The following is a 25602-nucleotide window of genomic DNA, read 5'->3' as shown; positions in this document are numbered from 1 at the left end:
AAATATTTAGATTGTAATCTCATATTTATAGAACAATCTCCAATATGAATGTAAAAATTAAAAAATGTTTGATTAATTGACTGGTACCAGAATTGATTTCTTCCATAAGATCGTCATCACATACTTTGTTTCCATTTCAGCTGGCAAATTTTGAACATACAATACAAGTCAACTTTTGCTTATAAATAAGTGTTTCTTTATGAATTATGATGACATGTAGTTTGAAAAAGAAATGTTGATCAGGTGGTCTTTTGTTTCATTTTTTTATTACTGTTTTGTCCTATATTCAATCTTTCTTCCTTATAGAATGATCTAGAATAAAAATTCATATATTCATAAATTTACAATATATTTATTGCAACAGATTCCGAATTAGTGGCCGCTCTCTAACCACAATAAACCGATATGTAATATTATAATTTTTTTAAATTAAAAATTTAAAGTAGTTAATTATTTAACCGGTTAACTATTCAAATAATTTAAATTTTTAGTTTTATAGTTTTTAACAATGTAACTATAGGAGGTCCAATTCAAAAAGAAGATAAAATAAAATTTTAGGCGTAGTCTAAAAAAACTTAAATTTTTAAATAAGTATCTTTTCTGTACTTTTTTATTTAGTTTTATTTACGTATATAAAATAAAATGATATTTTATTTTAAATATTTAAAAAAAATCTAAAATTCACACATGCAAACGCACGCACACACGCTTATAATTCATAAAAAAAAATATTACTTAAAAAACGGTTAATAATAATTTTTAAAACTTTAAACTTTAAATTTAAACCGTAAACCATAAATTTAAATCTAAATCCAAACTCTTAAATCATTTAATTAAATTTTTTTTTTTTTAATTTTGATTCAGATAATCGGGTTGATAAGTTATTTTGTCCATTTTTGTCTCATCTCATGCAATTTTTTCTTTAGTCATCGGTTATTTTTCTTCTCTTGCACATCCTTCTTTTTACTTTTTTGATTTCAGATCATAAAACATTTATCCATATTACCTATTAAACTTTAATTCTGTTTCATATTTTCCTTTTTCAAGTCTGTTAATTAGTTTTGATATTCACGTGTGTATGACTAAGTAATTACATTTGCAGAAGTTTTTCACACTTCAAACTTAGTTAAAGATAATCTTTTTTCTTCATTTATATTAAAGGGAATTATTTTCTATTTTTCTTCTTATTTTTTGTAATTGGACATGTTTATAAATTTTTCATAAATCATACCTTCATATCAATAAGATAAAAAGGATCATAATTTCAATAAATTGAAAATTTTCATTATTCAATCCAAGCTGAAAATTTCAATTTACGCCCCTAAAAAGACATAGCTTAATGATGGGAATTTCGTACCTTAGAATTAAAAAAATTTGATTTTTCTACCCATTGTGATAAATAAAATCAAATTTACTAACATAAATTAAAAAATATTGACCGGCTAATTAACTACATTAATCTATTTCATGTTCTAGAATCCATTAAGTTGATTAAATGCGGAGATCATGAAATCTCTTAATTTGAAAATTTACGGATTTCCTAAGAAATTACTCCATTTAGGTTTTCTGTAATGGTATGGTAGTGGGTGAGAGTTGGTATTCTGGTGTTGATAAAGGGGACTAACCTGATTATAATTGTATTATTTAAATAAGTAACAAGACATATTATGTCTTTAAACATATATTTAACTTTCAATTTTGACCTAATTAAATTTCTAGCTAGCACTTTTGACCTTCCTTGTGTGTCAAGGCAGTTTGTTAATCTTGCAATTAAAGAGTCTTAACAATATATTTGTCAAATAAAATGTGCGTATCAAGTTAATGATGACCCCCTTATCGTGTCTATAGCTAATCAATTTCTAAATTGAAGAAAGGAAAAACACTAAAATCCGTCGTAGTATTCAACTTAATCAAGATTAAATTTCAGCATTTCACTTCTCCTACTTATCATAAAAGCAATTATAATTCTATAATATATAATTTAATCTTCCTTTTCTTTAGAGGAATCATTCAAAAGGTTAGAATTTAGGTGTCCTTATTAAGTTTTACATTCACACTTTTTATTGAAACATGGATGATATGTTTTGAACTATGAACAATATATGTAACAGTACTACTGGCTTAAAATTATTTTCAGACCTAATCAAGTGGTTTTAAATAGTTAATCAAATTTAATTTGGTAATTGAATCCTTAGCATTATAAGTCACTCAAACTATGCTCACATTTTCGATGTCGGATATTACACTCAGTGCTCCTTAATTTTGCGACGTCCGCATCGTGACTAGCTTCAAGTCCTATTCCAAACCACACTCAAGTGTTGTGGTTCATCAACACCCTCTCCTTCTCCAGGTCCGACACACTACAAAGCACCTGAGTGGCTCTGATACTAATTGTAACAGTCTGGACTCAACGAGCCTAAATTAATTTTTAAGTCTAATACACTGGTAGTGCATTTGGTAGTTGAAACTAAGTATTATAAGTCACTCAAATCATCCTCACACTTTCGATGTGATGTTATATCACTGTAGCAGCCCGAACTCAATTGGCCCAAATTAACTTTCAAGCTAAATCTATTGGCTCAAAATGGTCAAACCAAGTTAATTTGGTAGTTGATTTCTAAGCATTATAAGCCACTCAAACCATCTCAGACTTTTGACGTGGGATGTTATAATATAGCTTATTAATGGTTTATAGAATCACTATAAGCATTGGGAGCTATTAGAAATGTCACTAACTTTCTCATTGATTACGAAAGACAGTTACAGTTGATATTTTTACACATATCAATTGCTGATATGGAAGAAAGATTAAAAAACTAAAAACATGATAAAAGCATGTTAACATCTCGCTAACAAACTAAAAAGGAATTAACCCTCCAAATCAGGCTAAGTTAAATCATATTTTTGAATTCAGTTGTAACTGAATTGTCCAGCTCACTATGCTATTATATCTAACTAATGAAAATTTCAATGTTTGATAGAAGCTAAAGCAAGTAATGTTCTATTGCATTTATGTTGGCAGCAGGAGAGAAAGTGTCCAATAATATAAACCAGATTGTCGTGTAAAGTCCTTAGCTACTAATATGGATTTATATCTCTCTATGGATCCATCAAACTGTTGTTTAATCTTGTAAACGGGACCCCATATGATATTTCCCTGTAGGTAAAGTTATGAGTTTCCAAGTATTATTTTTAGTCAGATATTTAAGTTCTTATGTCATAGCTTCTTACCATTGAATATATGTAATAGCCTCATTGTAAGAAGTAGGTTTAATGAGAAAACCAAGTATAGAAGTGAAAACCTTGTTGAGAATAGAAAGTTTATCATAAGTATGGATAATGGATAAAGAATGGGGTAAAGTAATAAAGTTAGAAAGGGAAGGCTTGAAAGAAGAAGGTGAAGTACAATGATAGTCTTTCAAGCTTGAAAGAAGAAGGTGAAGTACAATGATAGTCTTTCAAGCTTGAAAGATTACTAGAAAACATCAAGTCAGCGACGAAATTTGATAATAGATGTGAAATCCATCGCTAAATGGGTAATTACCACCGACAGACACAATTACCGATGGAAGCCGTTGGCAAGTAAGGCGCAAATTGGCGTGCATTATAAGAATCACATAAAAATCATATATATCATCTTTGAACAGTAGGTACATCATCTCAAAACATTTATGCGATTACAACTCTCAAACAACCCAAATTCACAATTTTACGCAATTTCAACTAAAACAATCGAGAGCATGCCAAAGTGTTGATACAACCAACAAGAACAGTTCATAAACATCAAATCCATCAAACATATCATACATATCAGTAACCTAAGCATAAAATCTCAATTTCATAGATTCGAACCATCCAAATCGATTAGAATACAACAATTGCTATAAAAATCCTAACACTGATGAATCATGCCAGACGCTTTCCAAAACATGTAACATCAGTTTATATATGTACAAACCATCATTTTATCCATACAAACTCAGTAGCATAAGCATGGAATAACAATAGCAACAATTCACTTCATTAAAATTCTATATTATGCATTTTTAGGCAAAATCACACAACAATGAATCCATGAATTAAAAGGATACGAAAACAATACCTAAGAATGATGAACAATAAGATACATTATGTATTAACCCAAGGTTTAAGGGGCTGGACCTAATTCAATTTAATCCACAAGCCTCCAACGATGAACACAACGTAGAAATCGCGTAGATCTTGTGAATAGGATGTAAAATCATATTCCTAGCGGAATGAATCACATCCAGACTTGTTAGAAAGAAGAAATGAAGTTCTTTGAGTGAAATTCGTTTTTAAGGTTTGGAGTCAAATGGGGGGGTTAGGGTTTGCAATTTAGAGTTAGAAACCTTCAAATAACAATCCAACCGACCAGAATTTAGTAAATCCTCTCAATAACAACATATCCAAAGATGAGATATCAACGTTTTACTAACACATGGCAGTTTTGGAAAATGTGGGAAAACAAATTTAATAAATACCCAAAAATGAATCGAATCAATATCTAAAACCCACACGATACATGTGACATATATAAAATACAAAACAAGACTCAATTAAGGTGTCACAATGTTAAACCCAATCTGAAATCATGTCGAAAACATAACAAAAATACAAAAGGTATTACAAAAATTGAAAGTGGCTGGGGTGGGATTTAAACCCACACCACTAACAAAGCTTTCTTCCTTTTAAACCATTAACTAACTATTTATAATTTTATCTCATATAACTGATTGTAATAGTCATCTATTGTTAACAAGCATAATTATAATTTAAAATGAAATTAAACAAATAAAATTTACTCTTATTTTTTTAATTAAATTATACACACATAATTAATAGAAAGATCTTGATTGTATAATATCCTTATTTGATTTGTTTTTATAATATAAACTTAATATTGGTTTGACTTTAAACTTTTAAACTTAATAATACGAGTTTAATCTTATTTAGAGATTACTTAAAGTTTTGTACTTAATTTTTTTGATAAAATATTTTAATTTATTATTTTAATAATATGTTATAATTTGCAATGTACAATTTTATTTTTCTATATTCTTTATTATAGAATATTTATTACTTATAAAATCACATCAATAGTTATTAGATATATTATTATTTTTGATACCCGGTTGAACCCCGGTTAAATCCCGGTTGAAACTTTAACCCTTCACACTCTGTCCTCACTTGTTCAATAGCCGGATCGATTTTAACAACATTAGTTAAAATTGACCTCACTCGAAAAAGTTTGATATTTTTAAGATATTATTGCTTATAGTTATAATAGAATGTAAAAACAGTTGTACTAGGTTTCAAATATCTACTTGCAAGAAAAAAAGTAACAATGTTTGAAGATGTAATAAATGAGAAAATTTTATCTAAATCTAATCCATGAAAAATTTATGAATCTGTCCAATTAAATGTTAGAAAATCTAACATAATTTTTTTTTGTCTTTTTACAATTCTTTTCTTTTCATTTTATTTAATATTTGAATGGATAAATTTATAAAATTTTCATGGACAAGATGTAGGTAAGAATTTTTCATAATAAACATAACATTATTAGCAAATTTAGCGACAATTCCACAAGCAATTTATGTGGTAGTATTCTTTTCTGGTTATTATATAGCTGTACTGATCTTCCATTCATAACTTGTATTGGTCTTGCATTCGAATTTGATTCCTGCAAATTATCATCTAGTTTATGAATATGATAGACAGCTATAATAAATATGAAAATATAGAATTAAATAATTTTCAATGAAGCATGCATTAATTGGTTATTTAATCAACAAAAGTTCATTTAAATTAGACTAATTTTGTGGCTTTGAATATGAACATCCTTAAAAGGCGTTTTGGCTCATTTTGTCTTTACAGCTTCACTTTGTACATTATGATCTAATAATTTTTTGCCATCTCGTGAAAATATCTAGTGTTATATAAATTAGAACTGAAAAGATAAAGCGAGCCAAAAATTCCATTTTAAAATTATTTTTGTCTAAAGTTAATTATGAATTTAACCTTATTTGACCTTTTATACCAAACTCGTAGGGAGAAATAGACCTTTATATGCTATTTAATTGTAGAAACTTACGTCATGGACTGCTACACGGAGTAGTTTCACTTGTTCACTACCAACAGTTCTTATCTGAAATTAAATTAAAGATTTTAATAATTAGGTGATCTAGAATAAAAAAATTATATTAGTAAGAGTGTAACCAGATGGAATCGAGTCAAAACATTGTTAAGATCGACTCCACCTCAAAATTTGGAATTCAATTCGACTTGAACTCGATTGAGTTCTATTTTAAGAGCTCAAGTTTAGGTACAATTAAATAACTGCAATCGAGCTAAATACAAGTCGACTCGACATTGAAAGTAAATTTTAGAATTAAAAGAAGAATATTATAGCAAATACATATAATTAGATAAGATAATTTTTTTATATTCATAATTTTTATATTTTATAAAATGTATATCTTAAAAAGATTTAAATAGTTTGGTCCGTATATTTTATAAATTAGAACAATTACATTTAAACATCAATTAGAACATGTGTCCATTCCGACATGGAGTTTCTCCTTCCCAACTAAACTCACTTATAAAATGAAACGTTCGGACCTGACATATTTTTAATTAAAGTTTAAATCTAAGTATTCAAATTTGCAAATTTAACGAACCAAACTGTTTAATTTTTTTTTAAGAAAATATGTTTGACAAAATGATCAAAGTTATAAATTTTAAAAATAGTTTCTTTATATAATTATGAAAGAGAAAAAAAGAGCATAATTCTATCAAGCTCACGAGTCTAAAAGATTAAATATCTAGTCTTTGGATTCGATTCAGCAAGAGTACTTCGAATTTGAACTCGACTTGATTAACATCGAAATCAATTTTTTTTTTCAAGTTCGACTCAAAAAAATTTACAAGTTGACTCTAACTGTATATTATAATCGCAAGCAAAATATATTTTATTGTGATTAAGAAAATAACCTTTCTAAAAATAATCCATAGAACATTTTCCGTGCAAGGAGGAATTGTTAAAGATCCGATATAACTGTAATACATTCTGCTTCCTATTTTTATGTCCATTGGATTATATATGCCAGCTATAGTCTCATTTTTTTTACTGCCAGCAACCAATCTTAATCGGTCTTCCAACTGTATCGAAAAAAAAAATAAAAAAACATGTTAATTATGAAATGATCTGATTTGTATTTAATGTGAGAACTTTTCAAAGTTCTGATTGATTTATTTATATCAACCAATGCTTTATGAATCAACCCGAACTGGCAGGCTCGACTGGTTTGATTGGAAACTAAAGCTCAGACCAGTTCAGTTCTTATCTAAAAACTAAAAATACATTTCAATCTTTTTAAAGAATAAAAAATTATTGAACTAGTTTATCCGTAGAAACCGCATTTTTTTAGTTATAATATTATATGTGTGTTTAAATTTTAAACATATGGTGTAACTCCGGACAAATTCAGCTCACCAAACTCTCTTGTCTTCGTCATCAGCTGCTCCTTTGGTCACATGTTATATATATATATATATATATATATATATATATATATATATATATATATATATATATATTAAATCAACTCTATAATTCTGACCTATACAACAAGTTCAAGTCTGGATGATTCTATTTGAAGAATTAACTTGAATTTCACAACAGAAATTACTACGAACATGGTGAAGTTAGAATCAAATCGCGAAGAAGCAACTGCTTTTCGAGGACAGCCTATAACCTAGGTACGGACAAGATGGAGGCTATGGTGACACCATAGGAAGCACCACGGCCGTGGTGCAGCCTGTGGTGATCTGCAATTTAAACTCCTTTGATGAACACTTTCAATCTCTATAAAAAAATATTATATACTTTTAATGTTTTTATGAGCGTGTAAGAAAAAAATAGTTGTACTTAAAAAGACCTCAATGTTACATGCTTCAAGTATAATAATTAGAATTAGAAGGCCACTCCTCTTATTTTGCTAAGTTTTATTTCGTTTGTTTGTCCCATTGGGTTTATCTTTTTTTTCTTGGTACATGGTAAATATGAGGTGTTCTGAATTGATCTAAACTATGGAACAACAATTTAGATCTTCATTAAAACTAATCCTTACTTCAGCAGCAGGAGACAAAACTCTAATTCTAAATTTTAAACGACCTCATACATGAGTGAAATTTGAATCTGTGACTTCACTTAAATGAGGAGTGCACCTTTGGGTTTATTTTCTTGTTAAATAGATCGCTTGTGGTGATTAGGTTTGGGCATGAAAGCGATCTCTAACTATTATCTTGAAATCTCTTGTTTTGAATTAGTGAACTACTTATTTATTCACATGTGGACGTAGGTGTTATGAGTAGAAATACTCCTATTTATAGATTGGTGTTTAAGACGATATTTGCATATTATTTGTCATTTTTTAGTTTATTATTGTCTTATTATCCTTTTGAGTGTTTAAGGAAAAATATGCAAATATGGCGGATTTTGGAGCGTTTTGGTCTAATTTAGAAGTTCTGGAGTAAGAGAGCGGTTTAGAGCGGAAACGGAAATCGAGAAGTGAAAGTTGGGCTCAAGTCTGGAAGTGTGCGCTTGCACACTCCATGTAAGGAGGAGTGTGCGAATTAATTCAATATGGGAAGAAGTTTTTGGCCAAAAAAAGAGCAAGAAAATTAACAAGTCTGAGGGTGTGCGTGCGTTCGCACACCCTTACCCGCTCGCACATCCATTTCATAAGCAGTGTGCGAGCTAAAGCCCAAGTTGCAGAAGCTTTTGAGCAAAAATGGGATTTGGCCAAGTAAGGATCGCGCACTCTAGTGTGCGTTCGCATACTCCCAAATAAAGAGAAAAGTGTGTGTTCGCACACTCCTGTGCACGAACGCATACATGGGTCAAAATTACGACTAAATGGACGAAAATAACCCTGAATCAGTTCCAAAAGTCACGAATCATGAGGGCATTTCTGGGTTTTCACCATAGCTCGACCTAATATCAGATTTGAAGACGGAAGACGTATAAATACTTAGTTTTAACATCGAACAAATGTTCACGTAGTTTTGTATTAGATCAAACCCTAGTTTTAGCGTAGTTCTTCATATTATTGTTCTTCGATTACTATTTTCTGGATTATTACTTCATTTATTATTAGATTACGTTCGAGTAAGGTACGATTGATTTAATTGTTATCTTTAGTATTTATTTCAATTGCAATATGAATTCTTTATATATCTTTTCTTAAGTTTACCTATCGTTATGCGTAACTAAACCCTTCATTGGAGATTATTAATTGAATTTATGTTTGTTTAAACGAATTGGGATTATGGGTTTTTATTCTTGCTATGTTTTAATTGTTATTCTTAACGCTTAGTCTAAATTGATCACTTAGTCTATGCCATATGTTTTAGTTTTAACTCGGGAGAGTAAAATTAAAATAGACCAACATAATTAAGAAAAGAGGAGTAAATTGCGCGAGAGTGAATTAACGAGTGCGTGTTCATAGGATTTACTTCATAAACAATTAATTGATTAGTAATTAGGTATATTATTGTGCGAGAGTGAGTAATTAGCCTGTTACTAGTTTGTTCTCTGTTTTTTCCTGCAATTGCTCGAGAGAGAATTTCAGGTGCTTTCGACTAATTTGAACCTTAGTAGAACAATCCAATCCATAACCTGAATCGAATTAACAACATAATGACAATTAATAATCACTGCTTTACCCATATTTGTTAAACACCAATTTATTTGCAGCTTTAGTTTATTTAGTTTACACTAGTTCAGTTTTGTCTTTTAATTTACTTAATCAAACAAAAAATATCTTTTCAACTATTCAAATTGAGTATTGTAACAGGGTGTCTTTAGTAGTTTTTTCTGTGGGTACGATATCAGGACTTCGCAGTCTGTATTACAAGTTGGCATACGCAGGCTTGCACATTTTTACCAACACTAGGCAATCTGGTTAACCACATATATCTTGTATTTGTTTGATTGTTTTTATATTTTATTGTTTGTTTAATTGTTTTTCATTAATTTATATTTAATAACTTTATTCTCAAAACAAGCAGTGTCAGATCCATAATTCTGATTTGGAATTTAGTTTTTAGGAAATCTATTCATATGGTTATTGGAAAATTTCTAAATTAAAAAAATTTGATTGCAGTGTTGTTTGGCTAATAATATATTAACTTGCGTGATCACCTGATTGGATCGCAAAAAAATATTATTGAAGAAAATTCTATCTGTCTTCTGCCTGTGTTAATCTGATGAGATTTTATGTGAAGTTATACGTAAAACATTTGCCTTGAAGTAGTGGAGAAAACTTGAATCGTGTTCTTAAATAAGAATCTCAATAATATACTTATTGTTAAACATCATTAACGTAGGCTTATCGTGGCAGAAGGTGCATTTTTGAAAACTCAACTTGGGTAAACGAATTCCGTTATCGTGGATTTAGATAGACGGAATGTTAAATATGATGAAGAAAATTTGTCTTTCATGTTCTTTGTTCATTACCTCATGATTATTATTAATTTTAACATGATTTACATTCTGTTGTGGAAGTTAAATTTGTTTTTTTCTTTTCAAATGAGCTTATGGACTAGAAACCTTTGAGTGACATTAGTTAGACTTTTGATTCTTCTACCTTTATAGTAATTACTAATATGAAGAAGACATATTATGGTAACAAAAGTCTTAAACACAAATATCATTCTTGTAATCTAGCAAAAAAAAAAGAAGATATCTAAAGGTTGATCATTAGAGAAACCCAAAAAACAATCACTATTGAATCCAATATTGTTGAAGATGAACGATAAGGACCAATGTAATGTGCTAACAGTCGTTGAGGAAACTTGAGAAAATGGTATAGTTTCCAGCTTAGCAACTGGTTCAACAATTAGATGAAGACAACATGCCTGGTCTAAAGGTTAATAACCTCACCGAATCCTTTAAGTTCGTTGTTGAAATAGCCTAGGAAAAAAAAGTAATCCTCAATAAGACATATTGGGGTACTAACTTTATTGATCTAATATGTAACTATCAGAAAAAATATAATGCAAATTCATGTTACTCATATCACATATGTGCCAATCATGATTTCTTTTCCATCAATGCAAAAGTTGACAGTGGAATTATAGTTATGGGAAACTATCAGTCATGCAGCTTTTGGATATAGACTCAGTACAAATCAAGATGTATGATGGAAAAGTTAGAACATTTACTAGCGTTCGACATGTTCTTGTAATGCGTAAGAATCTGATCTCGTATCTACATTAGAAATTTTTGGATATGAATGTATTTATAGAATGAGGTTTTGAAGATTTTGAAAGATGTTGTGGTCTTGATGAAATCTCATAAAGTTTGTCGTTTCTATGAAGATTGTTGGGTACATTACGACTTTGTCATTACCTTTAAGCACATATGCACGTCTCACTTCATCTCTAATATTAATTTCGTAATCATCAATCGGGATCATACTAAGAGAAAACTCAAAATATTGTGAACGCTTTGGACATGGTACATGTTGTAAAGGTCAAGTTCCAATCATTTAAGGAGGATGGATGGAATGATCTTTTTATGAGATTCGCAAGTTTTGTGTTAAATTTTTTCTCGATGTACCCAATTTGGAAGATAGTTTACCGACTCGTTGGCAATCAAAACGTGAAGGTCAAACTATGCATATTCTCATCGATTCCGTGTGGAGATATGTTTTGAGGTTAGTAATATTTTTAATATATTATTTTTTAATTATTATTACACTTCATAATTCTCTTAGTTTTTTTTTCTAATACTAGATTATTGATGCAATTGTGCAAGAGAAGAATGACTGTTTTTCTGAAGAAAATCTCGAGTTGCTTTCTTGCTTAACCTGTCTTGATCAAAGACAATCGTTTTCTAGATTTGATGTCTTGAAATTACGCCGTCTAGCCGAGTTTTATCCAGAAATTTTTTATACATTTGATTTGATGATGTTGAGTGATCAATTAGAGATATACATATATGATGCGAGGCAAAGTGCTGCTTTTGTTGAACTTGTGGGAATCGGGAAACTTGCAAAGAATCTGGTTGAAACGGAGGAGTACACTGTTTACCCCTTTATTTATCGATTGATTGATTTAACAGTGGTTTTGCCAGTTTCAATTGCTTCAGTTGAAAAAGAATTTTCAACAATGAATATCATCAAGACTGATTTGCGTAATTAAATGGGAGATGAATTTCTAAGCGACAGCTTATCATGTTTTATTGAGAAACAAATTTTTGTGAAGATTGATGACGAGCCCATTTTACAACGCTTTCAAGCTATGCAGACGAGAAGAATACAATTGCCTACCCGAGATCGAAATTAATGTAAGAATGTATTATAATAGTTTTTTGTTTTTTTTTATTAACATAAATTGTATGCAAAAATTTATATATTATTTATTGCATGTTATTTAGTCCGGATTGAAAAAAAAGTCTGATTCCGCCACTGTTGACAAGTTCAATATGTTCTTGAACTTAGTTTGGAATTATTCATGTAGCAACCCAATTAGGGTGCGAAATGATTAAGGTGAAGTGGTATTTATTACTCCCTCCGTCCTATAAAGATATGCCATTTAGACAAACACGATATTTAAGAAAAATATAGTTAAATTTGTTAAAATTAGTTTTTTTTTATTCAACTTTCATATTTTATCCTTCTATAATTATTAGATATGTAAATAATGTAGAGTGTTTATCCTATGCATTGGTTGTGCCATGTCATATTTACAACAAGCCAATGAGCATTTGCGATAGGGAATCTTTTAATTATCATTTAATTTTTTTATTATCACTTTTTCCACATGGCTAACGCATCATTGGCTTGTTGCACGAATGACATGGCGCAACGGTTGCGTGCAATAATTTTTCAATAATGTATTAATGACTAACTTGTTTATTGGTGAGTCTTGTATTGGAACATGAAATCATTAATTCATTTGAGGATAACTAGACATATTTATGAGGGGTATATAAGATTTTGAGTTGTTAAGTTGTTTACTAAATATAGAAGGTGACCTATAATTTGGAACGCCAAAAAAATAAAGGTGACCTATCTTTTTGGGACGGAGGGACTATAATGTATGTTGATAGCGTAAAAAAATTGAAGTGAAGATAGAGGTCGTTAGGATTATGCCTATAATTCTAACAATATTAAAGTAAGTTGAAGTTTGGATGTCCATGGAAAGCATGCACCATGATCGTGGTGCATACTTTGGTGAAGCAAACATTAAGTCCCAAAGAAGCACCAGCTTTTGGAGGCCACAATGACCTAGCCGACGACCATCAGGAGTGAGTATCCGGTCAGTTCGGTCAAAAAAATTCAAAGTTCTAAAACTAAATTATCTTATCGATTGAATGTTCAAAACCGAACAGACATGATATGAAATTCTAACTTAAATTGAACCGTCAAAAAATTATTCCAAACCATACCAAACTGAATTGGTTGATGTTCGGTCGGTTTGATTAGAACTGACAAAAATACAAGAAAAATTAAAAATTAATTTTTTAAATTTATTTGGTTGGTTTGGTTAATTTGGATAAATCAATTTAAAACTGAACAAATAACTGAAAAACGATTTTTTTATCAAACTGAAAAACCGAACCAAATTTATAACCAAACTAAATCGAATTTATGGAAAAACTTACTGATGCCAAGAAAGAGTCTGGTCTGCCAATTTTGTACATAATTCCGACTACGGCAACCTTTCCGTCTTTGCTTTCGTGGACCTTATGGATCTCTAAATCATACCGTTTGCCATTTACGGCGTGCTCAGAAGGGGAGTGCCAATGACATTGTTTGAGAATATAATCAGTGCCATTAATTTGAAGACTTCCTGCTCCACTTTCCCAATTCAACTAGATCCACAAATTATAAAAGAGTAAATTAGGTACCTACATATTATCATTATTCGCACTTCCCTATTTCTTATTTGAAAATAAAACGATATGATTTTCTATTTTTATTTCCGTTAATAGTTTATTTCTTCTGTTTAGTTTTGGTGCTAGTCAAATAAAAATTCAATTTTTTTAAATTTATATTTTTAATATGTATGAATAAATACTATATTACTATAAAATTTACTAACTTACTAAATTCAATTTTGTTTTAATGTTTATTGAAGTTTTAATATTTATTTTGAATTTTTTAGTTTTAAAATGTAAATGAAGTAAGAAATGTTAAAAAATTAAAAAAAATTAAAAATTAAAAAATTGAATTGTAAGAAACCTAAATTTTTTTTTATCAGAGATGGATCTATTATATATATGTTAGTTGCTAGAGGGAGTTAGCGGGAATTAATTAGTATGTATATTTTAAACAGGTAAACCACATCCTAGGAGAGTAAGAGGTCAAACCCCCGACCTCATGCACTTGGTGAAGGGATTTGGCCATTAGGAAATTAACATGTATTTATTAAGCCTTTACTGGCAACTAAAACAAATTAACATGTATTTATTAAGCCATTGAATCTCATAAACACATAGATTTTATTTATACTTGTGTTCAAAATAAATTTAAATATTAAACTTAATTTTTTTTATTTAAATACTTTGACTTATTTGAATAACACTAAAAATAAATGAAAAAACTAAAATATTAACAAAAATGAAAGATCATATTATTTGATTTTTAAATAAAAGTAAAAAATATATAAATCATGACATATGTGAGTGACCAGAGAGTAATTTTGTCATTAAAAAAACAAGTTTTGAATTGAAATGAAGACCTTTTTTTGTTTAGTATAACTCATACATCAAAGTGACAGAAAATAGATTACAAAAGTTCAAAAGCTTCAGCTATAATCTTAACTTATTTTGATATTTGACCCATTAATTCTATGTTTTAGTCAATTATAAGAAGAGAAAATAACAAGAAAATCACAATTATAACTCACTATTTCACATAATACAATATTAATTAGGTTTTTTACTTTATTACAATTTTCTTTTCATAAAATACCAAATCCCATTACTTCTTTTCAACAAATACCACCTTTCTTCCAAGCCACAAGTGGACACCATATCAAATACGTAAAAATCAAAAATACCCTTACTATTTGAGCAGTTGCACATGCAATGAATGACCCACACCTTATGCGCAGGTCATTCCTTAGTAACTTTAAGGTGCACCATTTGGTGCACCTTCTTAACAAATTTCAGGTGCACCATTTGATGCACCCGATACATTTTTTTTATTTTTTTATATAAAATATATTTATATATATATATATATATATATATATATATATATATATATTATATTCATTTAAATTATATAGAAAATTTATTTATTATATTTAAATTTTAAAAATATTAATTTTAATTTTAATTTTAAAAATATAAATATATTACTTTTTTTGTTTATATCTCGGATACATATTTATTATGTCTCTCATATATTGTATAATAAAATTTTGCCGATATATATATTTGATAAATATTCAATTGTTCGAAATTATTTCTTATTTTTTTATACATTTTATTACATATATTTTTTATATTTATTTGATATATTTTTGAGATGTGTCGAAATATTTTTATATTATATATATATATATATATATATATTTGATACATTTCCGATACATTATAGGTATATTTTTAAAATTTATTTAATAGATACATCTCTAATACATTTAATTGAAATTCGAATATATTTTTAATGCATCTCTGATACACAATTTATACATGATAGATACATATTTGATACATTAATTGAATTAATTGACTAATTTGATTGGTTCGTTTTTATATTTAGAAAAGTTTATAAAAATATATGTAATGATACTAATTAAAATAAACCAATTAGTTCATTTTAATTAGTATTATTATATTTATTATTTTGTATATATTTGATTGGTTCAGTTTCATGGTTTGACCAGAAGCCCAAGGTGGAAGAAAGGAAAAAAATGAGTAGAATTGCAAAATATTCGATAAATATTTGATACATCTCGGATACATATGTGATACATTTCCGATACATAATTTATACGTATTTAAAAAAGATTATTGTCAAATTACGTTGAAAATTGAAAAATTATCAAACATATAATTTGATACATGTCCGATACATATATGATACATATTTTATACATCGTTGATACATTTTTTATTTGTCAAGTTCTATAGTTTCAAGGACTACCATCGTTGGAGTATTATTTGTAGAGTGGACACATATCTGATATATTCAAATAGATTATCATCAAATTTTATAAAGCAGATACATCTTCTATGCATATTTGATACATCTCCGATATATATTTGATACATATTTGACCATTCGAATTCTCTTTCTTGTTTTTCTATAGACTTCTTTTTTGTAGTTTTATTACATATATTTTTTATACATATTTGATACACTTATAATACATATTTGATACATCTATGATATATTATTTATATATGATAAATATTTTTTTTACTATATAATATATGTATGACATATACATTTTTAAAATGTACTATAATAAATGCTATTTAAAAATTTAAATTTAAATAGCATTTATTATAGTACATTTAAAAGATGTATTTTTATATATTAAAATTTGTTTGAGTTGTATATGATGTGTATCAAAGATATATTATTGCTATTTAAAAATTTAAATTTGTTTAATTAGTGTATTGTTATATATTAAAATTTTAATATTTGTTTCAGATTTATTTTTATGTTATTGATATTAATAATATTAATTTATATATGTATAAATAATGTATCTGTAATTTATAAAATTATTATTTTTTTAAATTGTATTAATCAAAAAATAATAATTTTTAAGACGGCAATGGTAGAAATACTCTTGTAAAAATAGATAATTATATTATATATAGAATTAAAATAAAATGAAATGTTAAGTTGAATAATAAAATAATAATTACCACAACCATTTCTCTAATAACAATTCATAAACAGGTTTTTTTGACCCACACAACACAAATGTCATTACATTTGGTGCAAAACGTGGGTCACTGTACATTCACATCACTATGACTTTAGCTTAGGTGGTGTTTGTGAAATTTATTTTTAGAAGATGGTGCCGATGAAATAGAAGTTGGATTCCTTGTAAAGTATGAAAATGGAAGTCTATTTTATGGTATTTTTGTGATTCTCTCTTATAAGAAAGACATAATTTAAAATTATGGAAGATCTAATTAACAAATATAAGATAAAATATCTTAATTTATATTTATATAAATTATTTCATTTTTAGAGAAACTTTTATAAAATTTTCTATAATAAAAGAAAAATATTTTAATAACAACTTACAAATTTCTATATAATTTCATAGATACCCTAAAAAATATAATTTAATAGATAATTTCTTATAATTTTGTAAATTTTAATATTATTTAATTATAGACTAATTGATTAACAAAAAACAAAAATATAAAAACTTATTTTTATCATCTGATCATTTATTTATATTTTTTAAAATCAAATTGCAACAATTTTCTATTCAATATAAATTGGATAAATCCATTTGAATATATAAACTTATCTTTCATAATTTTAATGTAAAAACATATATACTCGGCATGCAACATATTCATGAATTTTGAAGTTTGAACAAATAAATAATCACATTTTCTTTTGCTTAAATATTTAAAAAATAATTCGATTCTGAAATGGATTTAATACTATATATAAAATAATTTAGGTACATTTGCAAAATTACCTAAAAAACAAAAATATTTGCAAAATTTAACCTCCAAACTGAATGTTTTTAGTTGTATCTCAAAATTTCTGAATGTTTACTCTTTTATTTCACAGTTTCAAATGGTTTAAAAAACAATTTGAAACTGTATTATAAATTATTTCAAAAACAGTTTCTAATGGAATTTCAAACGGTTTTTTAAAATAACACAATTTAAAACTGTTTTATAAACCGTTTCAAAGACAATTCTTAATGGGGGTTTTAAACGGTTTTTAAAAAAATAATTTGAAACGGCTTTAAAAATCGTTTCTAATACAATTTTAAAAGGTTTCAAGTATTTTTTAAATTCACATTTTCAAAACCGTTTATAAAAAAGTTTCAAATAGTTTCTAAAAAAATGGAGTATTTTTATATATTTTCAAAGTAAAAAAAATTATTTTTAAGGAAAAAAGTAAATTTTCGAACTCAGAGTATTTTTAGCTAATATTTTTGGCTAATATTCAATTATCAATCTAAAGATCAAGTTGTTAGACGAGCTTACAACTATTACGGAAAATCAAACAAACTAGATAAATTTATTTGATTAATATAAAATTATAAAAAAATCATTTGTTTTAGCTTTGTTGGACTTGTGAGTATTGGAATTATAGTTCGTCACAAATAGATAAATCGAACCAAAATAGTTGATCCGGGTTAATTTAATTTAAAAAAATTAACATTCACATAAATAACTCATTTAAAAAAAATTAACCTAACGAACAACCCCAACAACTATAGTTTCATAGTCAAAGTAAGTAATACAAATTAATAATTTAAATATGGTAAGTAAACCTAAAAAAACAAAGTTGTTTTCTTTTAGGTCTAATAAACCTATCTCACCGAACACTGCACCAATTTAAACCCTTTATTTTAAACATGACTATTAATAAGATATGACACTACAACTTACGCTCTCTATCACTAAATTCTTTTAATTTTAAAATCGGCCGTTAAATCCCTAAATTTTAAATAATGATCAACTAAACCTCTTTTACTATAAATTGATCAAAATATTTTTTAAATCAATAAAAAAAAAACAACACAAATTAACCAACCAAACTTAAAATTACCCATCTAACCAACAAAACCTAATATCACTCATCTAACCAACCAAATTAAATTCAAAATCACTCATTTAATCAAATCAAATATAAATCACTAATTAATCCAACTAAATCAAACTATTCAACCGAAAACCACCATCCACTGCCACCACCTTTTTTCAAGTCGACACCAACCATCGCCGAAAATAGTCCATCCAAAACTTAAATTAATAATTAACAAAATATTTTTATATTTTAAATAAATAATTTTTATTTTTTAAAAATAATTTTTTTAGCCGAGGTGGGTCTGTTACAGATCCACCACCGTGGTGGATCTGCTAGAGAACCACCACAGTGGGTCTGTAACAGATCCATCGTGGTGGGTCTGTTCTCCGACGAACGGGATGACCCATTCGTCCTCTTCTATTTTAAAAAAAAAATTGGTCGAATTTTTTTTAACCGGAGGTCCCAGAGGTGGTTTCCAGTGGGTCTATGGTGGCGGGTGAATAATTATTGATTTTAGATTTGATTAGATAATTTTAGGTTTGATTTAGTTGGATAAATGGTTTATATTGGATTTATTTGGGTGGGTGACTTTAGTTTTTAGTTAGATTGGATTGGGTAAACGGTTTATAAAAGATATATTTGGATGAGTGACTTTAAGTTTGTTTAGATTGAGTTTGTTTGATTTTTTATTTATACTAGGGGTATTTGGCCATTTTTGAGAAAAAATGAGGGTAGAGACGGTTTTTCGGATGATTTGGGGGCAAAAAGAATTTAGTTGATCATTAGGTAAAGTTTAAAGGGTTTAGCGGCCGATTATAAAGTTGAGGGGTTTTGTGATGGGAGGGCAAAGTTGGAGTGTCGTTACTGATTAAACATAAATTTTATCTATGCCCAAAATAATACTACCCCCTGGCCAAAAAATAGTAGTTTGTTAGTTTTCTCTTTTTTTTTTTCAAATATTTGTCCATTTTTAGTAATTCACAATCTTTGAAATTAATATTTCTATATGATTTTTATTTAAAGTCCACTGTTTATATTACTATCCCAAAAATTAAAATAGTCATAATCTATACTATATATATATATAAAAGTACGGATGGAGGGGGAAGGGAGACGGATAAATTTATTGAATAATCCTTTTCAGTTTACTATTAAATAAAAATTTTATAGTCATTAACTAATTAGTTATTTAATTAATCACTATTGTAATTAAAGTCCTAATTAGAATAGATAGCTAAATTATCTCCAATTTAGTTTTTAGTATGTAAAAGATAACTAAATTGTCTCCAAATTAGTAGGAATACCTATCTTTTAGTTTGATTGAACTAAAAAATCAAAATACTGTATTTGGTCAATATATTATTATTTAAATTTCTATCTTATTATTTTTAAAGATATTATTAATAAAATTAAATTAATTATTTAATTATGGTTATTATTGGGACATGCAAATTTACTGAATAATCATTTTCAGTTTACTACTAAATAAAGGTTTTATAGTCATTACCTAATTAGTTATTTAATTAATCAATATTGTATTTAAAGTCCTAATTAGAATAAGTAGCTAAATTATCTCCAATTTAGTTTTTAGTATGTAAAAAATAACTAAATTGTCTCCAAATTAGTAGGAATACCTATCTTTTAGTTTGATTGAACTACAAAATTAAAATATTGTATTTGGTCAATATAATATTATTTAAATTTGTATCTTATTATTTTTAAAAATATTATTAATAAAATTAAGTTAATTATTTAATTATGGTTATTATAAAATCAAAAGAAGAATAAATTCAGTATGGAAAAAAATTAATAACCGAATATATTATATTTACTTTTACGAAATTTTTTAATTAATTTAATATTAATTATAAATAAAAAATTGATATAATTATAATAAATTTACTAATATGTTCATTGACGAGTTATGTTACGAGCCACGTGCATAGCACGTAATGCGAAACTAGTATTTAATAAAAGTATAATAGTAAAATGAAAAATTATAAAAATTTGAAAATTTAATTGCAGCTTCCTAAATTGTGTGAAAATAATAAAATGAACATTTATTCTGAAACGAAAAAGTATTTTTTTCACTTTTTATTTTTTTATTCTTTTCTAAAAAAAAATTATATTATGTTTTTATTCTTTTCTAAAAAAAAAATTATCGTAGATATGTAACAAATATCTCAAAAACATACATCATCAATATATCGATATCTCTAATATATCTCTGTTACATCCTTTATGCAGAGAGTAAAAAAATGAAAACTTTTAAGTATATAGTGAAAACTTCAAACGTATAAAGTGTATTTTTGAAACTCTAACCGATTTAAGGATGTTTTTATAATTTTTCTAATTATTCTTTTAAGGCTAAACCCATTTTGAAATTTCTAAATTATATTGTTTTATTTCATCAGATCCCTCAACTTTTATTTGGTTTCTTCATGTCCTTAAACTTTTGTTTTTTGATGCATTAGGTCCTTTGAGTCTTTAAACGGAGATCCATTTAAGGACCAAATGAACTAAAAAATGAAGGTTGAGAGATCCAATGGAGCAAAAAATAAAAGTTTAGGGACTCAATGGACAAAAAACAAAAATTTAGAAATTTGAAAAAGTCATATAAAAGTTGAGGGATCTAATAAACCAAAATTGTATAATTTAGGGACTCCAAAATAGGTATAGTCTTCTTTTAATTACTAAGAGATTACCATCATGTCATGACCTCTATTCTTAAGAGTAGCATTTGAAGGATGATAGCTTCTTTTAAGTGTTCCTAAATGAGAAACAACTTCAACTCTTTCATTAAGGAGATCAACAGGGGACTGCATGGATCCATTGCTACATGCACTCCATTCCTTACGAAGCAATCCCCATCTACCTGGTCCCTTCTCACTATTTCTGTAATCAAAATCATGCTCATCCGCTGCATCCACAAAGTAATTAATATGTGATGTTTTTGTTCTGTAAAAAAATTTAAAATAGTTGAACGACATGATAACGATAATAAAATACAAAAGGAGGCGGCCGACTATCTTTTAAGAGATTTATCGCCGATGAAGGGCACAGCCACCCACCCGCCTCGCACCCTTATATATATTCGTAGAAGAATAAATGGTATATTAAGTTTTATTAAATGGATTTAAATTTTTTTCTCGACATGAATGTTCTAAATTGAAAGACAAAAATAAGTTATATACTGATTTGAAAAAAAATGATGCCTTACCGGTTTCTTGGGAAGATGTAGGGATGGCATGAAGGAGGAAAGAAATGAACAAAGTGATACAAAGGAGTTGAATTGCCATCTTTTAACTAGTGTTTTATTAATACTTTGTAATCAGATTTTGATGTACCTAAGGATTTTTGAGATGGAAATCATCCAAAAAGGATAAGGCTTCTCTTCTTATATACTACTACTAGTATGTCATTTCAAATATTTTCAAACAAATTACTTTCGGTTACTCCACGTATTTGATAATCTATATTTATATTTTTATTTTTATTTATTTGAAAATTAGACTATTTGATTCTCCATTTTTATTTCTGTATAACGTTATAATTTTTCCGTTTAGTTCTGGTGTTAGTCAATTCAGTTAAAAAATTTAAGAAAAAAAATTTGAGATTCATATAGTTCTTAAACTTATATTTTCAATATCTATAAATAAAAATTATATTGATATGAAATTTATGACTTAATGACTTCAATTTTTTTTATATTTATTAACGTTTTAATTTTTGAAAAAAATATAATTTTATATTTTACTTTTTTAGTTTTAAAAAGTAAATGATTTAAGAAAAACTAGAAACATCAAGAAAATTTAAATTAAAAAACAAATAAATGTAAGAAAAATAAATCAAATCATATTAGATTTATTAGGCCATTTAATCTCAGTCCGTATAGTCTACTAATTTCGCCATATCCCATCTTTATTTTTTCTTCATGATCAAACATGGAATTTTTGGAATGTACATTATAATTTTTATTCATATTTGCGTTAAAAATAAATTTAAGAAGTAATTAAAATTTAGTTTTTTAATGTAATTTTTTGATTTAATTGACTAACACCAAAAATAAACAGAAAGGACTAAAATATTAATACAAAACAAAATCGAAAGATTTGATTGTCTTAAGAATTGGATGTCGTTTATATTCCTGCATAAATGGTCTAGAGGTAAGAATATTATATAATTTGATCTGACTTTTCTAGTTTTATTTTTCTTTCGTTCATTATATAATCATTTAAAATATCACAATTTTTGATTTTTTTAATTTATATCTCAAACTTTTAAAATTGTTAATTTTAATCTATTTTTAAATTTTTAATTTCAATTGTACCTATCTTTTTCAATTAGAATTTCTTCCACTTGAAAAAGAGTTCAGATGTCCTTCATATTTTAACATATAGTCTCAATAATTAATATTTTTTAAAATATAAAGGCTTAATTAGATTAAGTGTCAAATATGAAGGACAAATATAATTTTTTTTCCAGAGCGAACGAACTCGTATTTGAAAAAATAGATAATTGAAAATTAAAATTAAAAATAGAACAAAATTGACGATTTTAAATTTAAATTTAAAATAAAAAATCGGAAAAAATAGAGTATTTTTAAATAATCAGACCTAATTTTTCCAAAAAAAGAATTGGAACAATTACGTAAACAAAATTGTATTAGAATGGGAGTGGGAGTTGGTGACAATGATATAAGAAAGCACTAGCTAATAACACCGAAGGGAAAACCGTAAATATATGTTTCTTTAAGTGTTCTATTTGTGAGAATAATAACTATGATCGATATTAATGAGGATAATTGTGACGAGAACGTAAAAATAATGAAAATAACACAAATTTATATGTTAACAACTCAAAGTACAATTTAACAAAAGAAACAACTCCTCAAAGTACAAATTCCTTAACTAAAGTCAATGCTTCTAGACTCACCTCATAAAGACGAAAATGAGAAATTATACACTAATGTCATTGACTTCAAAGGATCCGTGTGAAATTTACCATTTAGGAAAAAGGATTATTTATGCCTCTAATATTTGACTCAAAATCAAATAACCATCAATAAAAAGATTCAAATATGTCCCTAACATTTTAAAAAATGAACAGTCAGACCCTCTGATTTTGACAATCTGCCTCCAATGTCAGATTTATAAGTAAAATAGAGGCATGTTTGTTCATTTTTAAAAGGCTTAATGGCGTAAAAAATCATAAACTTTAGCGTGTTTTGCAAATTTAACATAAACTTTCAATGTTGGCAAATTAATAACAAACTTTTGATTTTTTGCAATTTTAGCACTGATCAATTTTCCTTCAAAAAAATAGAAAAAATTGCTGATGTGGACGCCGGAATAGTGGTTATTCCGGTGTACACATCAGCATTTTTTCACGAAAAATTGATCGGTGCTAAAATTGCCAAAAATCAAAAGTTTGTGTATTAATTTGCCAAAATTGAAAGTTTATGTTAAATTTGCAAAACACGCTAAAGTTTGTGATTTTTTACGCAATTAAGCCTTTTTAAAACGTTAGGGGCATATTTGAACCTTTCCAGACGTTAAGGGCTCACTTGATCCTGTAGACAAACCTTAGAGACATAATTAACCTTTTCTCCTTAAATATATAAGGTGGAATAATTCATTTGCGATGATAAATGGACAAAAATATTTATTTTTATAGAAAATAAAATGATGTAAAGCGCACCATTATTTTAACTAGTATGAAAGATCAAAAAGTTTACTATTAATTTTCATGAAGTTTAGTGCGAAATACTACTTACCCCATGAGTTATAAAAAACGACTATTTCTCTTTTCAGTTTTATGTTTCAGCTAACTAAAATCCCCTTATGGGGGGAGGGGATTTAGTTGAAGAAAACACAAATGTAAGGGAAAAACAGTGGTTTTTTTAAAACTCATGTAGCAAGTGGTATTTCAGGCCAAATTTTATGGGAGGTAATAACAATTAACCCTTTTTTTGTATCATTGATAATACTCCCTCCGTCCCATTTAAGAAGGGATATATCTCATTTTTATTTATCCCACTTAAAAAGGCCATATCGTGTTTTTTGTGCCAATTTATATAAATTTTTCTTTTTTACCCCATTTTCTCTTTCCATAATTAATGACTATTAGTCTATACACAAAATACAACACTATCATAAATAGGGATAAAATAAGAAAATACTATAATAGTTAATGCTTCCTTAATCTATGTGAAAAACTCATTTGTCCCTTCTTAAACGGGACGGAGGGAGTAGTCTATTTCAATTTTATTTTCTATTTTACAATTTTCTTTATCATGTTTTCCAATCAGAATAAAAATTAAATTATCTCTATATTTTAGTAAGGAGTATTGGCAAAACAAATTCCAATGTTTCACTTTTGTTGTGATTTATTCTCAACGTTCAAAACGTTACGAAACAAATTACAAGCTTTCTTATTTTTGCAATTTGTAGCCCCAATCAGTTTTTCGACAGTTTTATCCCTTATTTTAGGCTACAAAGTGCAAAAAAATGAAAGATTGGGATTTTATTTGGAATGTTTTTGAAAAGTTGGGATTTAATATGGCAATACATGCATCTAATATGGCTGCCACATATGAACTAAGTTGTCAAAAAACGGTTTCGACTACAGACTGCAAAAATAAGAAAGGTTGGAATTTGTTTTGTAACGTTTTGAACATTAAATCGCTACAAAAGTGAAACGTTGGGATTTGTTTAGCAAATACCCTTTTAGTAATCACCAACGAATTCTATATCGGCTCTCTTATTTTAGTTAACTTGAATCAGCAATGTAGACTGCATAAATAGCAACCAAA

At 27.3% G+C, this 25602-nt stretch overlaps 1 protein-coding gene across 1 annotated transcript; it reads right to left on the bottom strand.

The window, feature by feature from the left end:
- Positions 1–5521: 5521 nt before the first annotated feature.
- LOC126677726 (alpha carbonic anhydrase 7-like) lies at positions 5522–22166 on the bottom strand. The gene is made up of 6 exons (XM_050372491.1): positions 22009–22166; positions 21494–21708; positions 13697–13906; positions 7015–7182; positions 6116–6169; positions 5522–5704 (listed from the first exon to the last, which is right to left on the bottom strand). The coding sequence occupies exons 1-6, from the start codon at positions 22085–22087 to the stop codon at positions 5564–5566; spliced, it is 867 nt and encodes a 288-aa protein (XP_050228448.1). The 5' UTR covers positions 22088–22166; the 3' UTR covers positions 5522–5563.
- Positions 22167–25602: the final 3436 nt, after the last annotated feature.

This window comes from Mercurialis annua, linkage group LG1-X (assembly GCF_937616625.2).
Source record: "Mercurialis annua linkage group LG1-X, ddMerAnnu1.2, whole genome shotgun sequence".
NCBI classification, from domain to species: Eukaryota; Viridiplantae; Streptophyta; class Magnoliopsida; order Malpighiales; family Euphorbiaceae; genus Mercurialis; species Mercurialis annua.
The sequence above is the reverse complement of the archived record's forward strand: the minus strand, read 5'-3'. Positions and strand labels throughout refer to the sequence as shown.